Below are 18,986 nucleotides of genomic sequence, written 5' to 3' on the forward strand. Positions count from 1 at the left end.
AAGCTTCTCCAGACCATACAACTGCGCGGGGATCCCATGCAAACAAAGGGTTTGGTTAAGATATGCAAGTCATCAGCTATATTTTTTATACTAGGAAACCCTTTGCTAGTGCAACAGGTTGCTGAATTTAGAGCAATATCAGTTGGTGCATGTAAAAAGGCAGTAAAACGTATGCAACATTGAATGCAAGTAGAATTCCTAAAACCCACAACAATGCCAAATATGACAATACAGGAAAACATAGAGGTATTTTGCTCATTACATATTGATCTATCATAAATTGATTACAGAATGGGTGGGCCCCATACAGAAAACCAATAGGGGAAAGAATCCAACATGTTAAGGAATCTTCAATGAGGGACAAAAAGGATGCAATCAGGCACTCTATTGTTGTAGTTAGCACTATGGGTCTAAAAACTTGTTCTTCTCAGTTCTCAGTTCTCGGTTCTCAGTTCTCAGTTCTCAGTTCTCAGTTCTCAGTTCAACCAATTGACATACTGGAAATTTGCTTTTCTGAAACCTACCCCGCAAAAATTGATTCTACAGTAACCGATGTACGAGGCTCCTGCATGTGCATGTCCACACTCTTCCCCGCAACAGGTTCCTGACAACCCAAGCCTTCTTTGGTCAAATTCTCAGTTAGTGTGAAGGTGAGGGATGCCTACCATATCATATATATGATATTACGATGCAATAACAGATGACTTCAGCAAAAGTCAGGTAGGCTTCTAGCCAACATTGAACTTGGCAATGAAGAAACCAATCGTATCAAGTAGAGATGATGGATCAAATCTCTGAACCAATTCTTCCTCACCAGGTCTTAACCACTCTCTGAAATCATGCATCAAAGTTAATTGAGTCAATCTTACTTACCAAGAAGAAAACATTGGAAATTGTAAAACAGAAAACTAGTTAAGACTTTAGCCTTGCAAAAAGAAAAAAAGGAGACAACCAGCAGGAAGAATTTCTTTTGCATTACACAAGGAAAAAAGTGTAATGATTTCTGTACTGCTCTAGTGATGCAAGAATGTTTCTTTGCTTTGTAAGTAGCAACTAAATAATCAGCAAGAAAATTGGCCAAAAACATGCCAGTGAAATTACCATAGAATATTCTAGGAACATGTTTTGCCTACCCTAGAATAACAACCAAAAAATATACTATCCTAGATGTCGAAGAAAAGAGTATGCTAATAGTCAACAGTCAAGAGATGGCAGTGGGACTAAGCTTAATGTTTCAAATTTCTAGTTCTTAAATCAGTGATGCACTGACACATGCTGTGAAAATTAAAGCTCAAAATTTGCATCGTTGGAGAATTATATCAGAACAGGATCTCTTTTTTTCCTTTTTTTTTTCAGAACTGTTAACTGAACCCACAAAATAAGAAACAGAGCAGGGAGCCATTTTAAAATAGAAGCAAGCCCTGTACTGGAACTGGAACTAGAGTACCTGCAAACGAGGACTACGCATGTGTCACATAATGAACACATTCCAATAGCACTCATGGTTCGAAAACTCCGCAAAAATCTCTCCAGAATATCGGAAATTTCGATGTGGAAGAATCGAAATCCAACAAAGAAATAGAGAATCAACACTGTTTCAACCCTATATCATATCATTTAGGCGACAAGGATCAACAAGTGCCTGGTCGAAATTTCAACCGAACTCGAGCATCTCGCCTATTTTGCTCCTTTCTCTACAGGAAGAAGGAAAACTCATATTTTAGCCTCCACATACTACTGGAATATGGTGCTGGTGTTCACCACGTTACTCAAACAACATCGTTTGTTGGGACTTGGGTCTCTACGAGTGATGTAATACTGTAATTGAGTAATCAAAACAGTACCAGAATCGAATCTTTTTATCAAGGAACAAAATTCCAGATTATACGGGAATCTTAACAACTCTAGGCAAGGGGTAAAACAGTAATTTAATCACATAAATTAGGGATCACAAAAGGGAAGTTAGATCACTGATTTCATATGTGAATTAATCAAATATCAGTAACCTAAATAGGAAATGAAAACAGATTTATTTCAGATGTGCAATGACCTAAACAGCAGCTCTAATTGAGATAGTGGCAGAATAGGAAATTACAAAATATCTTCAGATCTGACCATAAGAATTGTATTAGATTTTAATCAGATCCTATTTTAATGAAGTAGAAGGTCTGGTAAAAATTTGAATACGCTCGGATGGCTGAATTGCTTAATCCGAAAAAACATGTGACATCCAACCTACTAGAAACTAGGGTTCTAATTGGATAAAGTAAGAACAATAATTACTTGGTAATGAATGATGAATGATGATAGAAGAAGAAGAAAGAAAGAAGGGAGGGAAGAGTGGGGTTAGGGGAATGGCTATCTCAGCCTAGGTCTCTCACCCCCAATTATCACAGTTGATGAACACAGCCTATCCCAGGAAAATCTTTGCAAATAACAAGAGAAATTTTCATTCAATCAAATTCATGTACAATGTTGTAGCCCCTTACAAACTTATACAGAAAACTCAAGACAGACTCAAACACTAACAAAAAAAGGCCTAACCCAATCTTTAACTAATTGGGAAACCTAAACTAACTAGGAAACTAAAATAACAAAGAAAATAGACTCAAAAACAGGACCCTAACTAAACTAATGTATTAAATCTCGTTTCCCTACTTTTTACCCATTCAATTATTCTATGTTACATGTACTTTTTACTATTTCATAATTAATCAATATTATGTTTCTTCACTCCTGGTGCATAATTTGCTTGTTTTATTTGCATTTTCTATCTAGTACTAAAACATTGCATAAAATAAGAAATATTACACAATATATATCATAGGGTTCAGCGTATACTACCAACCAAGGGTGCAAATTCAAACAACCATTTCGCGCAACTTTTCTTGCAATATAAATATTTACATATGTTTATATAGGCTAAAATAAGTTGGGATCCATGTAGCCAACCCCATTAAGTTGGGATAAGGTTATGGTTGTTGTATATAGGCTAAAATAAGGTTTCCTTGAAGTGTCAGATCTTAATATGGCCCTTTGCCCCCAAAAATTTAGGTTCTTGGTCAGGCCAAAATGAGACCAAAACCAGAGTTATAATAATTAATAAAGGGCACCTATTACTAACAAGAGAATCTTGTCCTTCAGTAATGAAGATTGAACACTAGTTAAAATATCAAGATCATCCATATAAAAAAAGTTTAACTTATCCAAGAGAGAGAGAAGTAAAAAATCGTGACAAGAACCAGCAATGTCCCAGTTTTTGTTTGTCAAAGTAAGCAGCAACTCGGCTTAATTTGACCTATTTATTTCTAGATGGTGATTTTTCTTGTTTCTAGTTTCCTGTTTTTTCACTTCCTAAACATAGAGGGCAAACGGCTAAATGCTCCAACCTCATACTATATAGGCAACTAATGAAAGGGCATCGAGTTCCACAATTCCGTTCTACCAGATTCATGACTCCCACAGTACCTACCTTGTTTTAGAGAAAATTCTGATTCAAAAATTGTTGCAGCAGTAAAAAAAGGTTGATATCATTTAATCTTGTTAGCAAGGAAATGACAGAAAATTGAGAGTGGGAGAGAATGATACATACACCAATGGGCATTTCAGTGAAACATGTTTATGAGGAATACTTCTCTTCCTCTCAGATTTTTTTTTTTTCTTGAAATTTAAATATATAATACAAAAATGCTACACTACAAAGACAGCCCAGATTTCATTAGTTGTTGTCAAGCAAGATGCAGGAGCTCGATCTAGATCTGCGCAAAGACCGCCCAGATTTTACCAGCCGAACCTTCAAAGAGTACTTCCCTTTGTCAGATTTGAAAATAACAATGTCAATGTTCATATCCTTGATGACAATTTTCTAATCCATGTCAGAATCAAAGTCTAAAACTCCCTAGATTGAATAACCAGCAGCAAGTCCAAGTCCAACTATGAGTTCTGCAGCTGCAAGTTCGGTCCTCTGTTCTTTTATTTCAGCACTGAAATTTAGTCCGGTGTTGCAAGTGTAATCGAGTCCGGTGTTGCAAGTGTAATCGAAGTCTAATTATTGTCTTTTAAAAAGGGTGTACAGTGCACGAGGCTCCCGTCACTGCAGGGTCTGGGGAGGGTCATAATTATTGTTTGTTGAGTTAGTTAATTTAGAGTAGGAAATTTTAATAGGAATTTTAGAATCCATGTAGCCGAACCCATTTAGGTGAGATTTTACTGATTCGTTTTATTGTGTTCCTTCCCTTTTACTTCTTCTTCTCTTTTGCTGTCTTCGATCGGATCCATATAACCAGTCACATTTAGCTGGGACAAGGTTGAGTTGTTGCTGTTGAACTTTCGATAGATTTCAGGTCGATGTATAGAACCCAAAGGGGGCTTCACACTCAGTTCATGTTTTCTAGCAATATCTTTTATGTTGTCTGAGACTTTTGTCATTTCTTCTCTTTTCTTGGGTTACATATTGAAAATCCTTGTGTTGCAGTTGCTTCTATGTTAGAAATACCCCTGTAAAAGACTTAAAATAAATAAAACCATATAATGACATCATTACTTATCAGAATTATTGTACTGTCATACACTATATCTTCGGGTATATTTGGATCCAATTTTAGGTCTCATTTCTGCCCAACTCCCAGAATTGCAATTCTGACTTCACTTCACAGAATTGGAGAATTGTATTTGGAAGCACTACTTGCGTCTCCAATTCTTCCCTACTTGTCTCCAATTCTTCCCTTCTCCTTTGATTGATGACAAAGTTTATGTAACAAGGGCACTTTAGGAACAAGTTTTTTATGTTCTTATCTCTTATTGTATTTTCTATTTTTTCCCTTTTACCTCCCTAGGGAGGTGTACGTAATTCCTTGTATAATGTTAGTGAAATAATATATATGTGGTAGAGAATCTTTTCTCTACACACAATATTCTACCATCTATCTTGTTCTCCCTTCTCCTTCAACCTTCTTCTCTCAAATCACCTGTCCATTCTCTTGTTCTCTTACATTCCCTACATTCTAACTTGGTACCAAAGCTCTACAATCTTGGTTTGAGAGTCGTTCCTTAAACTTTCCACTTTCTTTCCCTTCTTTGGAACCCTAGATTGCAAAGGGATTCAAAGGTAGAGGCCATTATGTGAAAATCTTGAAGAACTAATGAAATGAGTTTAAAGGAAGTTCTAAGCAACCCTAAGAAGAAGTTCAATGTGAAGAAATAGAACCTTGGAGCTGTTTGGAGCTCACATCAGGGCCTTGCATGTCTATGGGAAGCTTCTTCTTAAGAGTTCTATTTCTCTCTCATCTAGCCACCTTTGAAGGTGAGGTATAGCTCTTTGGATCGCCCTAGGCATACCTAACAACCCCTTATGCCCTCGGTTTTGGGACAGTTGACCATTGGGCTTGCAACTCAATTTTTTGCCCTATTTTAAGTTCCCCTCCTCCCCCCCCCCCCCCCCAACCTTTCCTTTTTTCTTTTTCCATCAGAAATGCCTCTTGTGGTGGATTCCAGCAACATTAGGTCAATGGGGTGTGTATTTGGGCTATTGAAGTGTTATGGAGTAATGGTTCATCTTGAAATGAGCATTTGATATGGATTTTTTTGGTGTTGTGTGTTCACTACCCTCATTGGGTTTGATCTTGAGTACTTGAAAGGAAGTTTTTTGGGTAGAGTGTGTATTCCCCATCTTGTGTGTGTTTATTAGTTGTTTTTTTACATAATGTCAGAGAATAGAGGAAGCCAAGGGCCATCCCTAAGGAATGACAGGGATGGTCAGGTTTGACCACTGTGGAAAATTTAGGCACACTAGAGACCTGTGTTGGGAACTTTATGGTTGTCCCTAAGATATGCTTGGCTGCAGGAGAGGGGAGCTAGAGCACATACAATGATGACTGAGGTTGAATCTATGGGATATCCATCTGGAGTAGACTACAGTTCTCTAACTCAGGATGATATTGCAGTTTTTCGCAGGGTTTTGGCTAAAACTGTTCTTTATACATACAGTACCAGCTTCTTAAGCCACCACCTTACAAGTCTCTACATATGTCCCCTCCAGTGTCTCTACTTGGGTCATTGACTCTAGAGCCACCGACCATATGACCGGTATATCTCAGTGTTTTGACTCCTACAATATCTGTTTTGGTAGGGATGAGGTTAAGATTACCGATGGCTCCTTTTCCTCCATTTCTGGTAAGGGTCGTGTTCCTGTTACCCCCTCTATTTATTTGGACTCTATTCTTCATGTTCCAAATTTTAACCTTAATCTTTTATTTGTAAGCCACCTAACCAAATCCTTGAATTGTTGTGTTACTTTTTTTCCATCTCATTGTGTTTTTCAGGATTTGGTGACAAAAAAGACTATTGGCAGTGGACGTATGGGAAATGAACTGTACCTTCTTGATCTAGGAACTTCTCCTTTACCTATTGCTCAGTCCTACATGCGTGGGTGTAACGATAATAATACTTAGGACTCTTGTGATGTTGTGGCATCAACGTTTGGGTCACCCCTCTTTCGGTGTTATGCAACAAAAATTGTCTCACTTGTTTTCCTCTATTCCTTCTTCCTATGTGTTTCAGTGTGAACCTTGTGTGTTTGCTAAATATTGTCATTCTTCTTATCCTTACCATGGTAATAGATCTGTCGTTCCCTTTCATATTGTGCATATTGATGTTTGGGGAGCCTCTCCCACTACTTCTTTATTAGGTTATCGTTATTTTGTTTCCTTTGTTGATGACTATTCCAGGTGTACTTGGAATTTTTTGATGAAACATAAGAGTGATGTCTATGATATCTTCAAAAATTTCTATCAGCTAATTCTTACTCAGTCTTCGACTCATATTCAAATGTTTGTTCGGATAAAGGGGGTAAGTACATGCATAGTTGACTCCATGCCTTTTTTACCGACCATGGCATTATCCATCAAATTGTTTGTATTGAGACACCCCAACGGAATGGAGTGGCTAAGAGAAAAAATCGTCACATATTGGAAGTCTCTCGGAGTCTCCTCTTTGGCATGAATGTCCATTAGACTTTTTGGTCTGATACTCATCTTACTGCCTCTTTCCTCATTAACCGCATGCCAACTAAGCTCCTTGGTTCTAAATCCCCTCTAGAAACCTTGTAATGCAGGAGTAGATCACAAGTAACTAACTCCACAGTTTATAACCCCAAACAATACAAATAGGAGCAAAAAACAAAGAATTAATACCATCAAATAAACCCCCAAGGATACAATACCCATATAGGAGCAAAACCAGCCCAAAACCCAACCCGATAGGGGAGAGAAAGACCTTCTATAGAGCTGGAGAGAGACAGGTGCAGTCAAGTCTGTGGGAGTCCAATTGAGCTGCACTTTTGGGTGTAGATAGTCCCTAGGGAGGGTACAAAAACCCCCAAATATGAAGGGCTTCTGACGGCTAGTTATGGAGTTTGTGCTTTCTTGATTTTCAGACCTAGGAGAGAATGTGAAGAATTCTGCAGGAATAGCAACTTATCTTCTTCAGATAACCTTCAAGAGAAGATCAATTGATCTTCTTAGAGTATAGAACCAGTCCTCCAAAGGATCTGCAGATCAGATCTCAAACTTGGGCAGTAATGAGGGTTGATTGGCTTCAAGAACAAGAACTCTTTAGTGTCTGATTCTGATTTTGTATGCTTTAACAGGTCTGAACTTCTAATAAAAATAAACAGAAAATAAAAATGGAAAAAGAAGAATCGATGGAGGGTTGAGAAGGGTGAAAGAGAATAAAGGAATGGGTATCTCACCCCTCAGGTTTTGAGTATCACACCCCTCAAAGGTTTAGGCATCTCACCTCTCAATAACAGTTTTTTTAGCTAAAGAAATTCATTCATTCAAATCTGAAATTATAAGTACATAGGCTCCTCTATTTATAAAGGGCAGAATAGTAATCAAACTACTACTAGGAGTTAGTTTCCCAATAAGACTAGACATTCCTGCTACAACTAGAAATTCAAAATAGGACTAGGACTTGACTTTATAACTCCAACATGGAGTAGGATTAACTAACTAATAGTCCATATAGGACTTTACAACCGACCAATGGCCTAATGGGCCTTTATTGAATTAAATAGCAACTAACTAAACTAATGAATTAAATCCCGTTTTTCTACCTTCTACCCATATTTTAGGCCCATTAAGTGGCCCATTTCAAAGAAAACCTATGGAATCAAAGGCCTAACACATATATAACACAACCCAAGGCTTATTTGCAATTAAATAAGCCCAAGTGACTTATCTACATCACCTTGTCTCCTCAAGCTCCCGCTTTTTCTCTCCCCCCAAAGTGTTTGGGTATGTCTATGTCCACAAGTCTGCTCGGACTAAACTTGATCCCAAGGCCGTCAAATGTATCTTTCTTGGGTATTCCCCCGCTACCAAAGGTTACAAATGTTATCATCCCTCTTCCAGTCGACGACTTATTTTTAAGGATGTCAGCTTCCTTGAGTCTGTTCCCTTTTTTATTCATTCTCAACATCCTCTTCAAGGGAGAATAGTAGAAGTGAAGAGACTACTGATGTCATTCCTTTTCTCACATGCTTCCCTGCTCCTATTCCCCATTTCAGCTTAATGTGAGGAAACATAAAGAGGTGGATATTTTTTACACTTGTGACAATTAAAGTGTTGGGTCTAGTAACGAGAAGGAACCTATTGTGTACAAAAAAAAGGGAAAAGAAGACCTGCCAAGAGTCCGCTTTGGATGCACATTATGAGATCAACCTTCCTCAGTCAGGTAACATTCCTCCATCTTTTGAGTTGAACCATCCCATTGTTGTTTTAAAGGGAAAGAGAGTTTGTACTAATCCTGTTGCCCAGTTTGCTTCCTACAATGCTCTTTCTCCCATAGATTTTTCTTATTCTGTTACTCTTTCCTCTATCTCCATTCCCAAGAATGTCACTGAGGCCTTGTCTGACCCAAAGTGGAAGCAAGCCATGTCTGAAGAAATGATGGCTCTTGAGAAAAACTGTACCTGAAAACTGATTAATCTCCCTAGGGGGAGAGTTCCAATTGGATGCAGATGGGTTTACACAATCAAGTACCAATCAAATGGTAACTATTGAGAGGTACAAGGCAATGTTGGTGGCCAAAGGGTGCAATCAAGTGTACGGGATTGAATATCATGAGACATTTGCTCCTATGACTAAGCACAATTCTATAAGCATTCTCTTGTCTTTGGCACCAAATAGAGAGTGGCCCATATATTAGTTAGATGTGAAAAATGTCTTCCTCCATGTTGACTTAGAGGAGAAAGTGTACATGCAGCCTCCACTTGGAAAGTGTGTCTTCTAAAGAAGGCTTTGCATGGTCTCAAACAGTCCCTAAAGGCTTAGTTTGAGAGGTTCAGGCAAGCTATTTTGAAGAATGGATATTCCTGGAGTCAAGCCGACCGCACATTATTTATCCGGCGAAGTAATGGTACTATTACTGCACTAATTGTCTATGTTGATGACATTGTGCTGACTAGAGATGACATAGCTGAGATAGCTAGGCTAAAGACTGACTTGGCCGAACAGTTTAAAATCAAAGACCATGGAAACTTGGAGTATTTCTTGGGCATTGAAGTATCAAGGTCTAAAAAGGAGACAAACATATGTCAAAGGGAATTTGTGTTGGACCTGTTGAAAGAAACAGGGATGTTGGGCTATAAACCTGCAAAATCTCCTATTGAGTATATAATCATAAACTGGGAGAAGATTGTGGTCCTTCCCCTATTGATGCAAGGAAGTACTAGAGACTAGTGGGGAGGCTTGTCCATCTATCTTTGACTCCCCAAGGCATAACCTATGCAGTAGGAGTGGTGAGCCAGTTTATGTATGCTCCAAAGAGTGAGCACTTGGATGCCGTGTACCGCATCCTCAAATACTTGAAGTCCTCTCCAGGGAAAAGACTATTGTATTCCAAGAACAACCACTTAGGATAGAAGGCTACACAGATGCTGATTGGGCTGGATCCATCTCTTTGTCGGGCTATTGCACATTTGTGAGTGGCAATTTAATCACATGGAGAAGCAAAAAACAGTATGTTGTGGCTAGGTCAAGTGCAAAGGCAGAATTTAGAGCAATGACTCAAGGAGTCTGTGAACTTATATGGTTGAGACGGTTGGTTCAAGAGCTAGGCTTTGACATTGAAGGGCTTATGCGACTCTACTGTGATAACAAAGCAGCTATAAGCGTTGCTCACAATCTGGTGCAACATGATAGGACAAGATGAATTCTGGTTACATTTGCACTCCTTTTGTAAAACAAATGATCAATTGGCAGACATCTTCACCAGAGGGCTCATCTGTCACCAGTTTAGTACCCTTGTACGCAAGTTGGAAATGCATGATATTTATTCTCCAGCTTGAGGGGGTGTTATGTAATAATGGTACTTTAGGAATGTTATATTCTTACCTCTTATTGTATCTTCTATTTTTTTTCCCTTTTACCTCCCTAGGGAGGTGTATGTAATTCCTTTCATATTGTTAGTGAAGTAATATATATATTCTCCCTTCTCCTTTAACCTTCTTCTCTCATCTCACCTCTGTCTCTTGCTCTCTTACATTCCCTGCATTCTAACTCCCCCACCCCCCTTTTTCTCCCATCTGCTCTTGTTTCTTATGTAACCACAAAATGACAAGCATGCCGTGATAAAACGAGTGCAATTCATAGTCTTTAAAGCCTTCAGCGAGAATTGCCAGAATTGCTCTCTTGTGTCCCTTAGAATTGGAAAGTTCAGGCTGATTCTCAATTCTGGCCTAATTCAAAGATTTGGCATCCAGTGTTGGAGCCAAACATGCACATCACAACATCAATTCTTAATCTTGGCGAGAATTGGGAGTTAGAATTGAAACCAAATGTGCAGTTCATGTTTCCATGCATCAAATCTAACTTTATTTAAAGTGTTGATGTAATGAAAAGTTGAAACCAAGATTAGACACAAACCAATACCAATCTGATAAACAATTTATAAAATGTTAGCCAAAACAATGATAAAATTAAATAAATGGATATATGGATGATTGGATAATACATTTGTATTCCATAAGAAATAGGCTTTCGAAACAAAATCAGAAGCATAAAACTTAATTATAAAGCAAAAGAATTCATGATAAGATGTGATGAAGAATTTGACAAAATAGTTTCTTACTCAACATCAATTTTCATAATAGATAATCAAAAACTTTCTTTCCTATAGAACCAACCATTTGATTGGAGACAATAACTTACTCAACATTTCCATCAACATATTCAATGTGACCAACAAGGCCAGGTCCTCCAATTCTTGGGTTCTGGATGCATAAAAAATATTCAGTCAAAACTTTGAAAGACAGTAATGCTCACTATCTGAAAACTATTTACTATCAATAAAAAAAATCTTAATAATCAACCAAGACAAGATCGAGTAACAAGAAGACTTATGAAGTTAGTGATCACCTATTTATGCCTGTACAGAAATTATGCTTCAGTTAGCAACCAATATGAAGAATTCAACTTATCATAGGATGACCTCAGATCAAGCACACAATAAGATAGGACCAGAAAAGTGCTCAAGTGTAACATAAACATTAGCTGAGATTTTCTATCTTGTTGGGCATTGGCTTTTTCCTCTCACTCTCATCTATTTCATCTTTCTTATCTCATCTCTCATCTTCTCATCTCTTCGTTTCCCCAATTCCTTTTGGACTTTTTTTTTTTGGGATCCATGTAGCCGACCGAATTAAGTTGGGATTAGTCTTAGTTTGTTGTTGCTGTTGTGTAACATAAATATTATATGAATGTGCAAGACAATTACGCATGGAGGCTCAAACAACAGCAAACCCACACTAAAGGACAGCTACAAATATCCCTGTTTCGATATCATAGTACCAGGCTTTCATTTCGAGCATGGTCGAAACTAGGATTGAAACTGAAATATTATGACCAAAAGTGAAATTTTGGTCAAAAGCTGTACATTTTTTTCTGCAACTTCCAATGGTTGGGTTTCGATGGCCAAATGACCAAATTAGGTCTTGAAGCTTCAGGGACATCTTATTTTAGACCCTCTAAACATAGTGAAATCCTTAGATTTTAAAAAAACACACCCAAAATAGTAGTTTGACTTCAGACACTAGGTTTTTTTTTTTTTTTTCGGATGAATAATTGCAGACCCTAGGTTGATAGTGTTAGTTGTATAAATTCTATAATATGGCTTATTCCACACAATGCTTACTAAAGCACATACAATTCAAGCAAAAAAAAATTAAATATGCATTTAAAATGAATGGATGACAAAATATAAATCACATCATAAATCATGGATTATACATGGTTTGTTACAAAAGTCGAATATAGCGGAGTCAGCAATACAAGCAGCAAGTCACCCCTATGTCCATCCTAGAGTCCTACATGGCTACATTCCTAGTACCAAAATGATTTCCGGCCCTGATGAAAACCACTAGAATGTTGCTGCTGCTGCTGAATCAAGTTATCCTCCAACTGTATCACAAAAATTTGGGTTTTTCAACCTTCACTGCCAACTATGTCGATGGGTTTTACAAAATTTCGTCAAAACCTTGTACCATGTTCAATATTCTTCACAGCCTCATCATCAACACCAAAATATTTACATCAACATTTATTTGTCTGGCTTGATCAATACATACATATTTTCTGAGCATATGGACACAAAAAAAAATTAAAAAGAGAAACCTAGGATAAAGGTATAAATCAGACAGTACCTATTGTTTTTATGACCACCGCCATAACTGCAGCGCTGTTGGAATTTGGGCAAGAATCCAATATAGGTTTAGGTTGGGCCAGAATTTTGGGGTTTATTATTGTACTGGGCTGACCTCAGAGCAATGGTAAGGTTGCGCCTTTGCGACCTAGTGCTTGCAGGTTGAAGTTGGGAAACAGCCTCTCCGAGAAGCGGGGACCAGGCATACATTAGGACCCTCCTTGTGCACTGAGTACGCCCTTTTTTTTTTATTGTACTGAACTAAAATTTAAAGCCCAAAAAGTGGAGGGGGGGTTAAGGGGTGCACAAAAAGTATTTACTTTATTAATGGGTCCCATCTTTAGACTCCAAGTTTATCTTAGCTATATAGGAGTCCTGTTAGTTATTTCAGGTTAGTAAGAGTCTAACTAATTTTGGTTCCTCATTTAGAAAAAGAATGTTATCCCCCACAATAGGAAGTTGACAATTTTCGTCTTCTCTCTTCGTATCATATTTTCTAGGAGAGAATCAATCTCTTTTTCTCTCTCACGTTTTCAGCTCTCTCCATTCCATCACACCAGGGTCTAGTAATTTTTTAAGGATCCAAATTAAAAGCTACCCCTTTTTAGTACTTGGGTCTGAATCAGCACAAACAAGGGCTTCAAGCAATGGAAATACTGGTAAATGAATGCTAGGAGGCATACAAGCATATTGGAAAGTTTAGAATATGCGTAAGATGAGTGTGGATAAGTGCAGATATAAGAACTTGCATGGTTCTTCAATGGATAAAACAATGAACTGAATGAAGCTATAGTATAAGAAATATTGATACTGAGTTTATCTTTAAATGATTGTGATGGAAGCTTTGCTAGCAATAAAATGAGATGGTAACCAACATTTAGAGAATTTAAGGCTGTTTTAATTGCAAAGGGAGATATTGTCACCAATCACATGGTAATATTGGGCCACGATATGTTGGAGGCCTAAAGAATGTTAAAGCATACGAGAAACTAAGTAAATCAGCTGTAAGCTCTCACCTGCGGGGCTAGGGACAGGAATTTGTATCTATCCAAAGCATAACGAACCAGTGCTTCATTCTCTCCAGGGTTTATTGTACATCTAGCAGCATGAGAAATATCTGGTTCAAAATCCATCCTAATTCTGTTCACTATTCTAGCTGAAAAAGAAAGATTTTGGATAACAAAAAGCACAGCAAGAGTTATCACAAAGTGAACTAGAGAAATTAAAACATTCAATACAAAGGAACCATTCTCCACTTCAAATTTTGTATAAGTTCACACAGCATAACCATGTCTGATCAAATAAAACTAAGATGTTTGCAATAATATTATGTATTCACATCCCCACTGAACTTCATAACTACAATCCAAAAGAGTGACTATTGAAAAAAAAAAAAAAAAGGAGCAACAATTCCACAAGTGGGAAATATAATATAATACCTCTTCACCGTATTACCCCTTATCAAACAAGGTGTTACCCAATATTTTATTATAGGAAACATGAAATTCAGTTCTACTCATGGTTTTAAGTATCGGTGCGTATCGTGCCGTATCGGTAGGCATTGGCACGATACATACCGATACGCTACGGGGAATTTTGGGCCCCCTTTTACGTATCGCTGTATCGTGAGTATCGTACCGTACCGTATCGGTACCGATACTTACGATACTCTACGATACGAACTTTTGAAAATCTGAAAATTCCCGAGAGTATCGGTACCGTATCGGTATGTATCGACCGTATCGTGAAGTATCGAGCCGTATCGTACCGTATCGGTACGTATCGACTGAAAATATGAAAATTCCCGTGAATGTGTCTTTTATTGTTTGAACAAACACTTCAAACTCTCACCAATAGTTTTCTATATTTCTCTTCTTTCTTCCCTTTTGATTCACACACCTTTTTGGAGACTCAAATGGTAGATTGAAAGAAACATTGTCGAAGTGAATGGTTCAAAGAAGGAGAAAAACATAGTCCAAGAAGAACCTTGAACTTGAAAGTTGAAAATTTTGAATAGTAAGTTCTTAAATCTTTACTCACTTTTTTCAATTTTAACCTTAGATTTTCAAGTTTTTTTTACAAATCTAAGGTTCATCATAGGGGTGTCAACCGGTCGGGTCGGTTCGGTTTCGATCGGGCTTAATCGGGCTTAAAGACTTTCAAAGGCTACACCGTGTTCGCCCATTTAACTAATCGGGCTTAGTTATTGAGGGCATGGTACACTTTATATTCGGTCGGCCTCGGGCTATAATCGGGCCACCTTAATCGGGCTTTAGTCGGGCCTTAATTGGGCTACGGACATGTTTAATGTTAAACGGGCTTTAACCGGTTTTTAAACGGACCCTCTTTAAAATGTGCTCTTATATTCCAGCCCACTCATGCAAACCCAAAAAAATGACAATAAATTAATAAATGATACCAAATATAACCATTATTTAAAATATGAACATGTTTTTACTTTTTAGTTTTTACTTTCTAATTTGGGGGGTAAAATAGGTATTCTACAATCATTAAAGGGTCGGGCTAGGCCAGTGCACAATAGGCCAGTCTCGATCAGGTGTTAAACGGTCAGTCTCGGTCAGGCGCCCGATGATCCAAGTAGCAAAACCAAGACCGACCGTTTATAAACGGGCCGGGCTCAAGCCCGACACGTTTAATAAACGGTCCGGGCTGGACCGGTCTATAAACGGTCGGTCCCAATCGGTTTAGTCGGTTCGGGCCACAAATTGACACCCCTAGTTCATCATACTTAGAATCACATTTTGTGCATCATTATTACATGAAATCATTGGATTTATAAGGATTTACAAACTTTTTTCAAGAGAAAATGAGGGTTTCAATTTATTTCAAATTTCTTAGATCTACTCATGTTCAATGATTAAAAATGTTTAGATTTTTTATATGTTATGTAAAAACAAGTGTTCTACAACTTCCATGGAAAATTTTGATTTTTCTCAAAAAAATATATTTGTCTATCAATACCATACCCTCATCATTTTGAACATTTCAACTCAATATATTTGTCTATCAATACGATACCCTCCACTTAAGTATTTATGCATTCTACATGTTATATATAACTTTTTTTAACTGTTTTTTTATGCAAAAGTGTATAAAAATGTGTTCCCTATCCATTTATGTGCGTATCTTTAGCGTATCTTAGTGTATCTCCGATACGATACGATACCCTCCGATACGTATCTTAATTTTGACCGACCGATACAGCGACCGATACCGATACTTTAATCCTTGGTTCTACTGTTCAAAAAGTGTAATATATATAAATGTGAACATTAATTCACTTCCCAAATGAGAATTACAAATCAAGACAAAATGAAGATACCTACAAAAAATAAACAAGCATACAGAAAATAGATCTAAATACTCCGTTGTTAAAAAAGTGAGTAGAACCTACAGATTTTCTGTTGACATTCATCAATTCCTACTTTTATAAGCCCCTTCAAACAAATCAAATACAACAGATAATGTTGGTATCGAACAAGTTGTGCCCTCAGGAGTTCACTTCCTTCCTCTTCAGATACCAAATACCCCAAGTTATAGCAAGGACCCATGTCCCATAATGATACTTCTGCCTCAAACCTGGATACATGACCAATAAGCAAGGACAACCTTACTGTGACTGTCCGTTGGAAATTTTTTAACTATTCAATAATGCAACCAAAATTGTGTACAATACAACACAAAATGAAGTCACAAAAATAACTGATGTTTCCTAGCCAGAGATGTAAAAAGAGCTAATTACACAATTTTTTATGCATTTGCCATTCTTGTGACTAAAGTGTGTGTTGCATAGTACACAATCTAAATTGTGTACCCTCGGTCCCTCATCAACTATTCGAATTTGATTTGAAATCCGATGCATATTTCAGTCAAGTATCGTCATTGAATCAACCAAGGATTCCGAAATCCAAGCATCCAAAAATAAAAAGAGGATTTGGATATTTGAATTCAATCTGATATTATCCAATTAATATCATTTAAATATAGAACTTATATATATATATATATATATATAACGAAGCATTGATAGAGAATAACATATTATTATACATTTATTAAACATAAATTGTTAATCAATTATTGAAAATTCAATTTCATATAAAATCTATTAAATATACTGATTCTACATTTAATAAATTACTGATATATATATCCCATATTTTGGAAATTTATAAACACAAGGATTCTACATGTTTAAATATATAATAAAAAGGGGAAAAAACAAGCTGCCCCTATGCCAGTGTGGGGGCAATGAGGGGCGCACATGGGCATCAATAAGGGGGGGGGGACTTTTGGGTTTCACAGGGGTGAGGACATCATGTCACCGCCCTCTGTGCCTAGGTGCAGGGGCTGAGCTCCCAGGGAGCATTCATTTCCCCAATAATTGAATATTCATAATTAAAAATATTAATCAGAGGGAGATTTTGTAAAGTGATTATTTTAGGTAATTGGGCACAATCATAAATAAAGAAGGTGATATACAGGATGATGTTTCACAAAGAATTAAAATATGACGGATGAAGTGGAGAGGAGCATCTGAAGTGTTGTGTGATCAACGTATCCCTTTAAAACCTGAAAGAAAATTTTAGAAGACAATCATAAGACCAGTTATGATATATGGTGCGGAATGTCAATAAATTACTTCATTATAGTGAGAGGATTATAATTTCCCAGTGTTAGAATAGGGGTTAAGTGTGTCGCAGGGGCACATTGGGGCTTCCCCCCCCCCCTCCTTCGACCCTATTTAGAGTGGGACGGCTACATGGGGGGGTATACTTGTAATTTGGGTTACGTTTTGTCTTGTACTCCTATTACAACTATATTATGCATATTATGAATAAAAGGCTTGTGTGACCGGTCGGATCACTCAAGCATTCTCCCCATTCTTGCGGTTAACACCCAGTAATATTGAACTCATTTTGTATGAAATTTGTTAAGCATTGGAAGTGGGCTGAAGAATAACAACAAAGAAGCAACCTCTAATGCATACTTACGTGGAGTACACAATGATCCCACCTGCGCGAACTAGCTTCACAGCTTGGTCAAACATCCTTCTTTGATACTTCCCATGGTTTCTTAAAGATTCTATTGTATCCTGAATAACACAATAATCAATAAATTAATTTAATTACCAAAGAAAACATGAAACTGGAAGCAAGAAACGTGTGCCTAAGAACAGAAAAATTAAAATTAATATCAAATGAGTAGAACAATAAGTATAATCACAGATATTGATCTTTGAAATAATATTGCAGTTAAATCCATTTTATCTCCATTTGTAATTTTTAATAGAAAAATTACCTAATTATAAGTGACTATGGATAGATTTATGGAAATAAATAACCCTATTTCATACCAACCTATGTTTTCTTCTTGGGTACCACATCACATGAGCTGTCTGTGATGGGCATCGTCTATTGCAAATATGAATTTTGGGCCGTTACCCTTATTTAGTGAATAGTATTCACCCGATCTTTTTCTCTTGAAGTTTCATTAGTGTGAAACTCAAAGCATCTATTTTAACCCATCATGAAACACTCTGAATATAATGAGAAAACAAAGGTGATGAAAATTTGTCAGTAAGTCTCACCTCTCCAGCAAATAGTCGAGGTCTTAAACCAAGGGCGGAACATGGAGCATCAAGGAGGACCCGATCAAAACTATTAGGAGGGAAGCCCTTTGAATTGTCAACCCTAGCACCTTTGCAATGACTTCTCCCAGGTCCATTTTTCAGTCTACGAGCATTCTTCCTGGTGTCGGCTTTGCTACTGTAAATTCCTTGATTTGTATTTTTATTGGTAGCTGAAATGTTGAGTTGGTTATCATAAAACAGTCAATAAGTAATTAGCACCCCTCTATAAGTTCAGAAATAATTGAATTTCAAAACAACACCACATCTGATTATGAAGGAGGTGAAATAGTCAGCTAGCCCTGGTAGCTACAGAATCATGATTTCTGCCCCTTAAAGTAATTTGTAAGAACACCACAAACTTGAATGGGTGTCAATGACTGTTTCAGTGACAAAATACCTGAAAACGAAGTCCTTGCCTAAGTCATTCAACTAATCTCAGAATTATTAGAGTGTGAAACATATTTTATAGCATTTCTCAACAATATATATGCTGATGCTAATGGTTTTCACTTTTTAGTGTTATGGTGGTTCAAAAGAAAAATCAGAAGGATTTTACTTTTTTGGAACTCTAAAGCATGATTTATAGTGTATAGCTACTAAATCTTCTCCCTTATTCTGAAAACCATAAAAAAAA

The 18,986-nt window shown here is 37.2% G+C and overlaps 1 protein-coding gene across 3 annotated transcripts; it reads right to left on the reverse strand.

Moving 5' to 3' along the window:
* Positions 1–142: 142 nt before the first annotated feature.
* On the reverse strand, positions 143–18,522 carry LOC122058801 (rRNA (cytosine-C(5))-methyltransferase NOP2C-like; the record flags this gene model as incomplete). 3 transcript variants are annotated; one of them, XM_042621488.1, is given in 5 exon segments in its annotated part: positions 143–831; positions 11,211–11,272; positions 13,716–13,816; positions 17,737–17,815; positions 18,311–18,522. In XM_042621488.1, coding segments are annotated over 5 exon segments (557 nt in total), but the record flags the coding sequence as incomplete, so codon positions are not given.
* Between the last annotated feature and the right edge of the window lie 464 nt (positions 18,523–18,986).

This window comes from Macadamia integrifolia, chromosome 13 (genome assembly GCF_013358625.1).
Source record: "Macadamia integrifolia cultivar HAES 741 chromosome 13, SCU_Mint_v3, whole genome shotgun sequence".
In the NCBI taxonomy this organism is placed as follows: domain Eukaryota; kingdom Viridiplantae; phylum Streptophyta; class Magnoliopsida; order Proteales; family Proteaceae; genus Macadamia; species Macadamia integrifolia.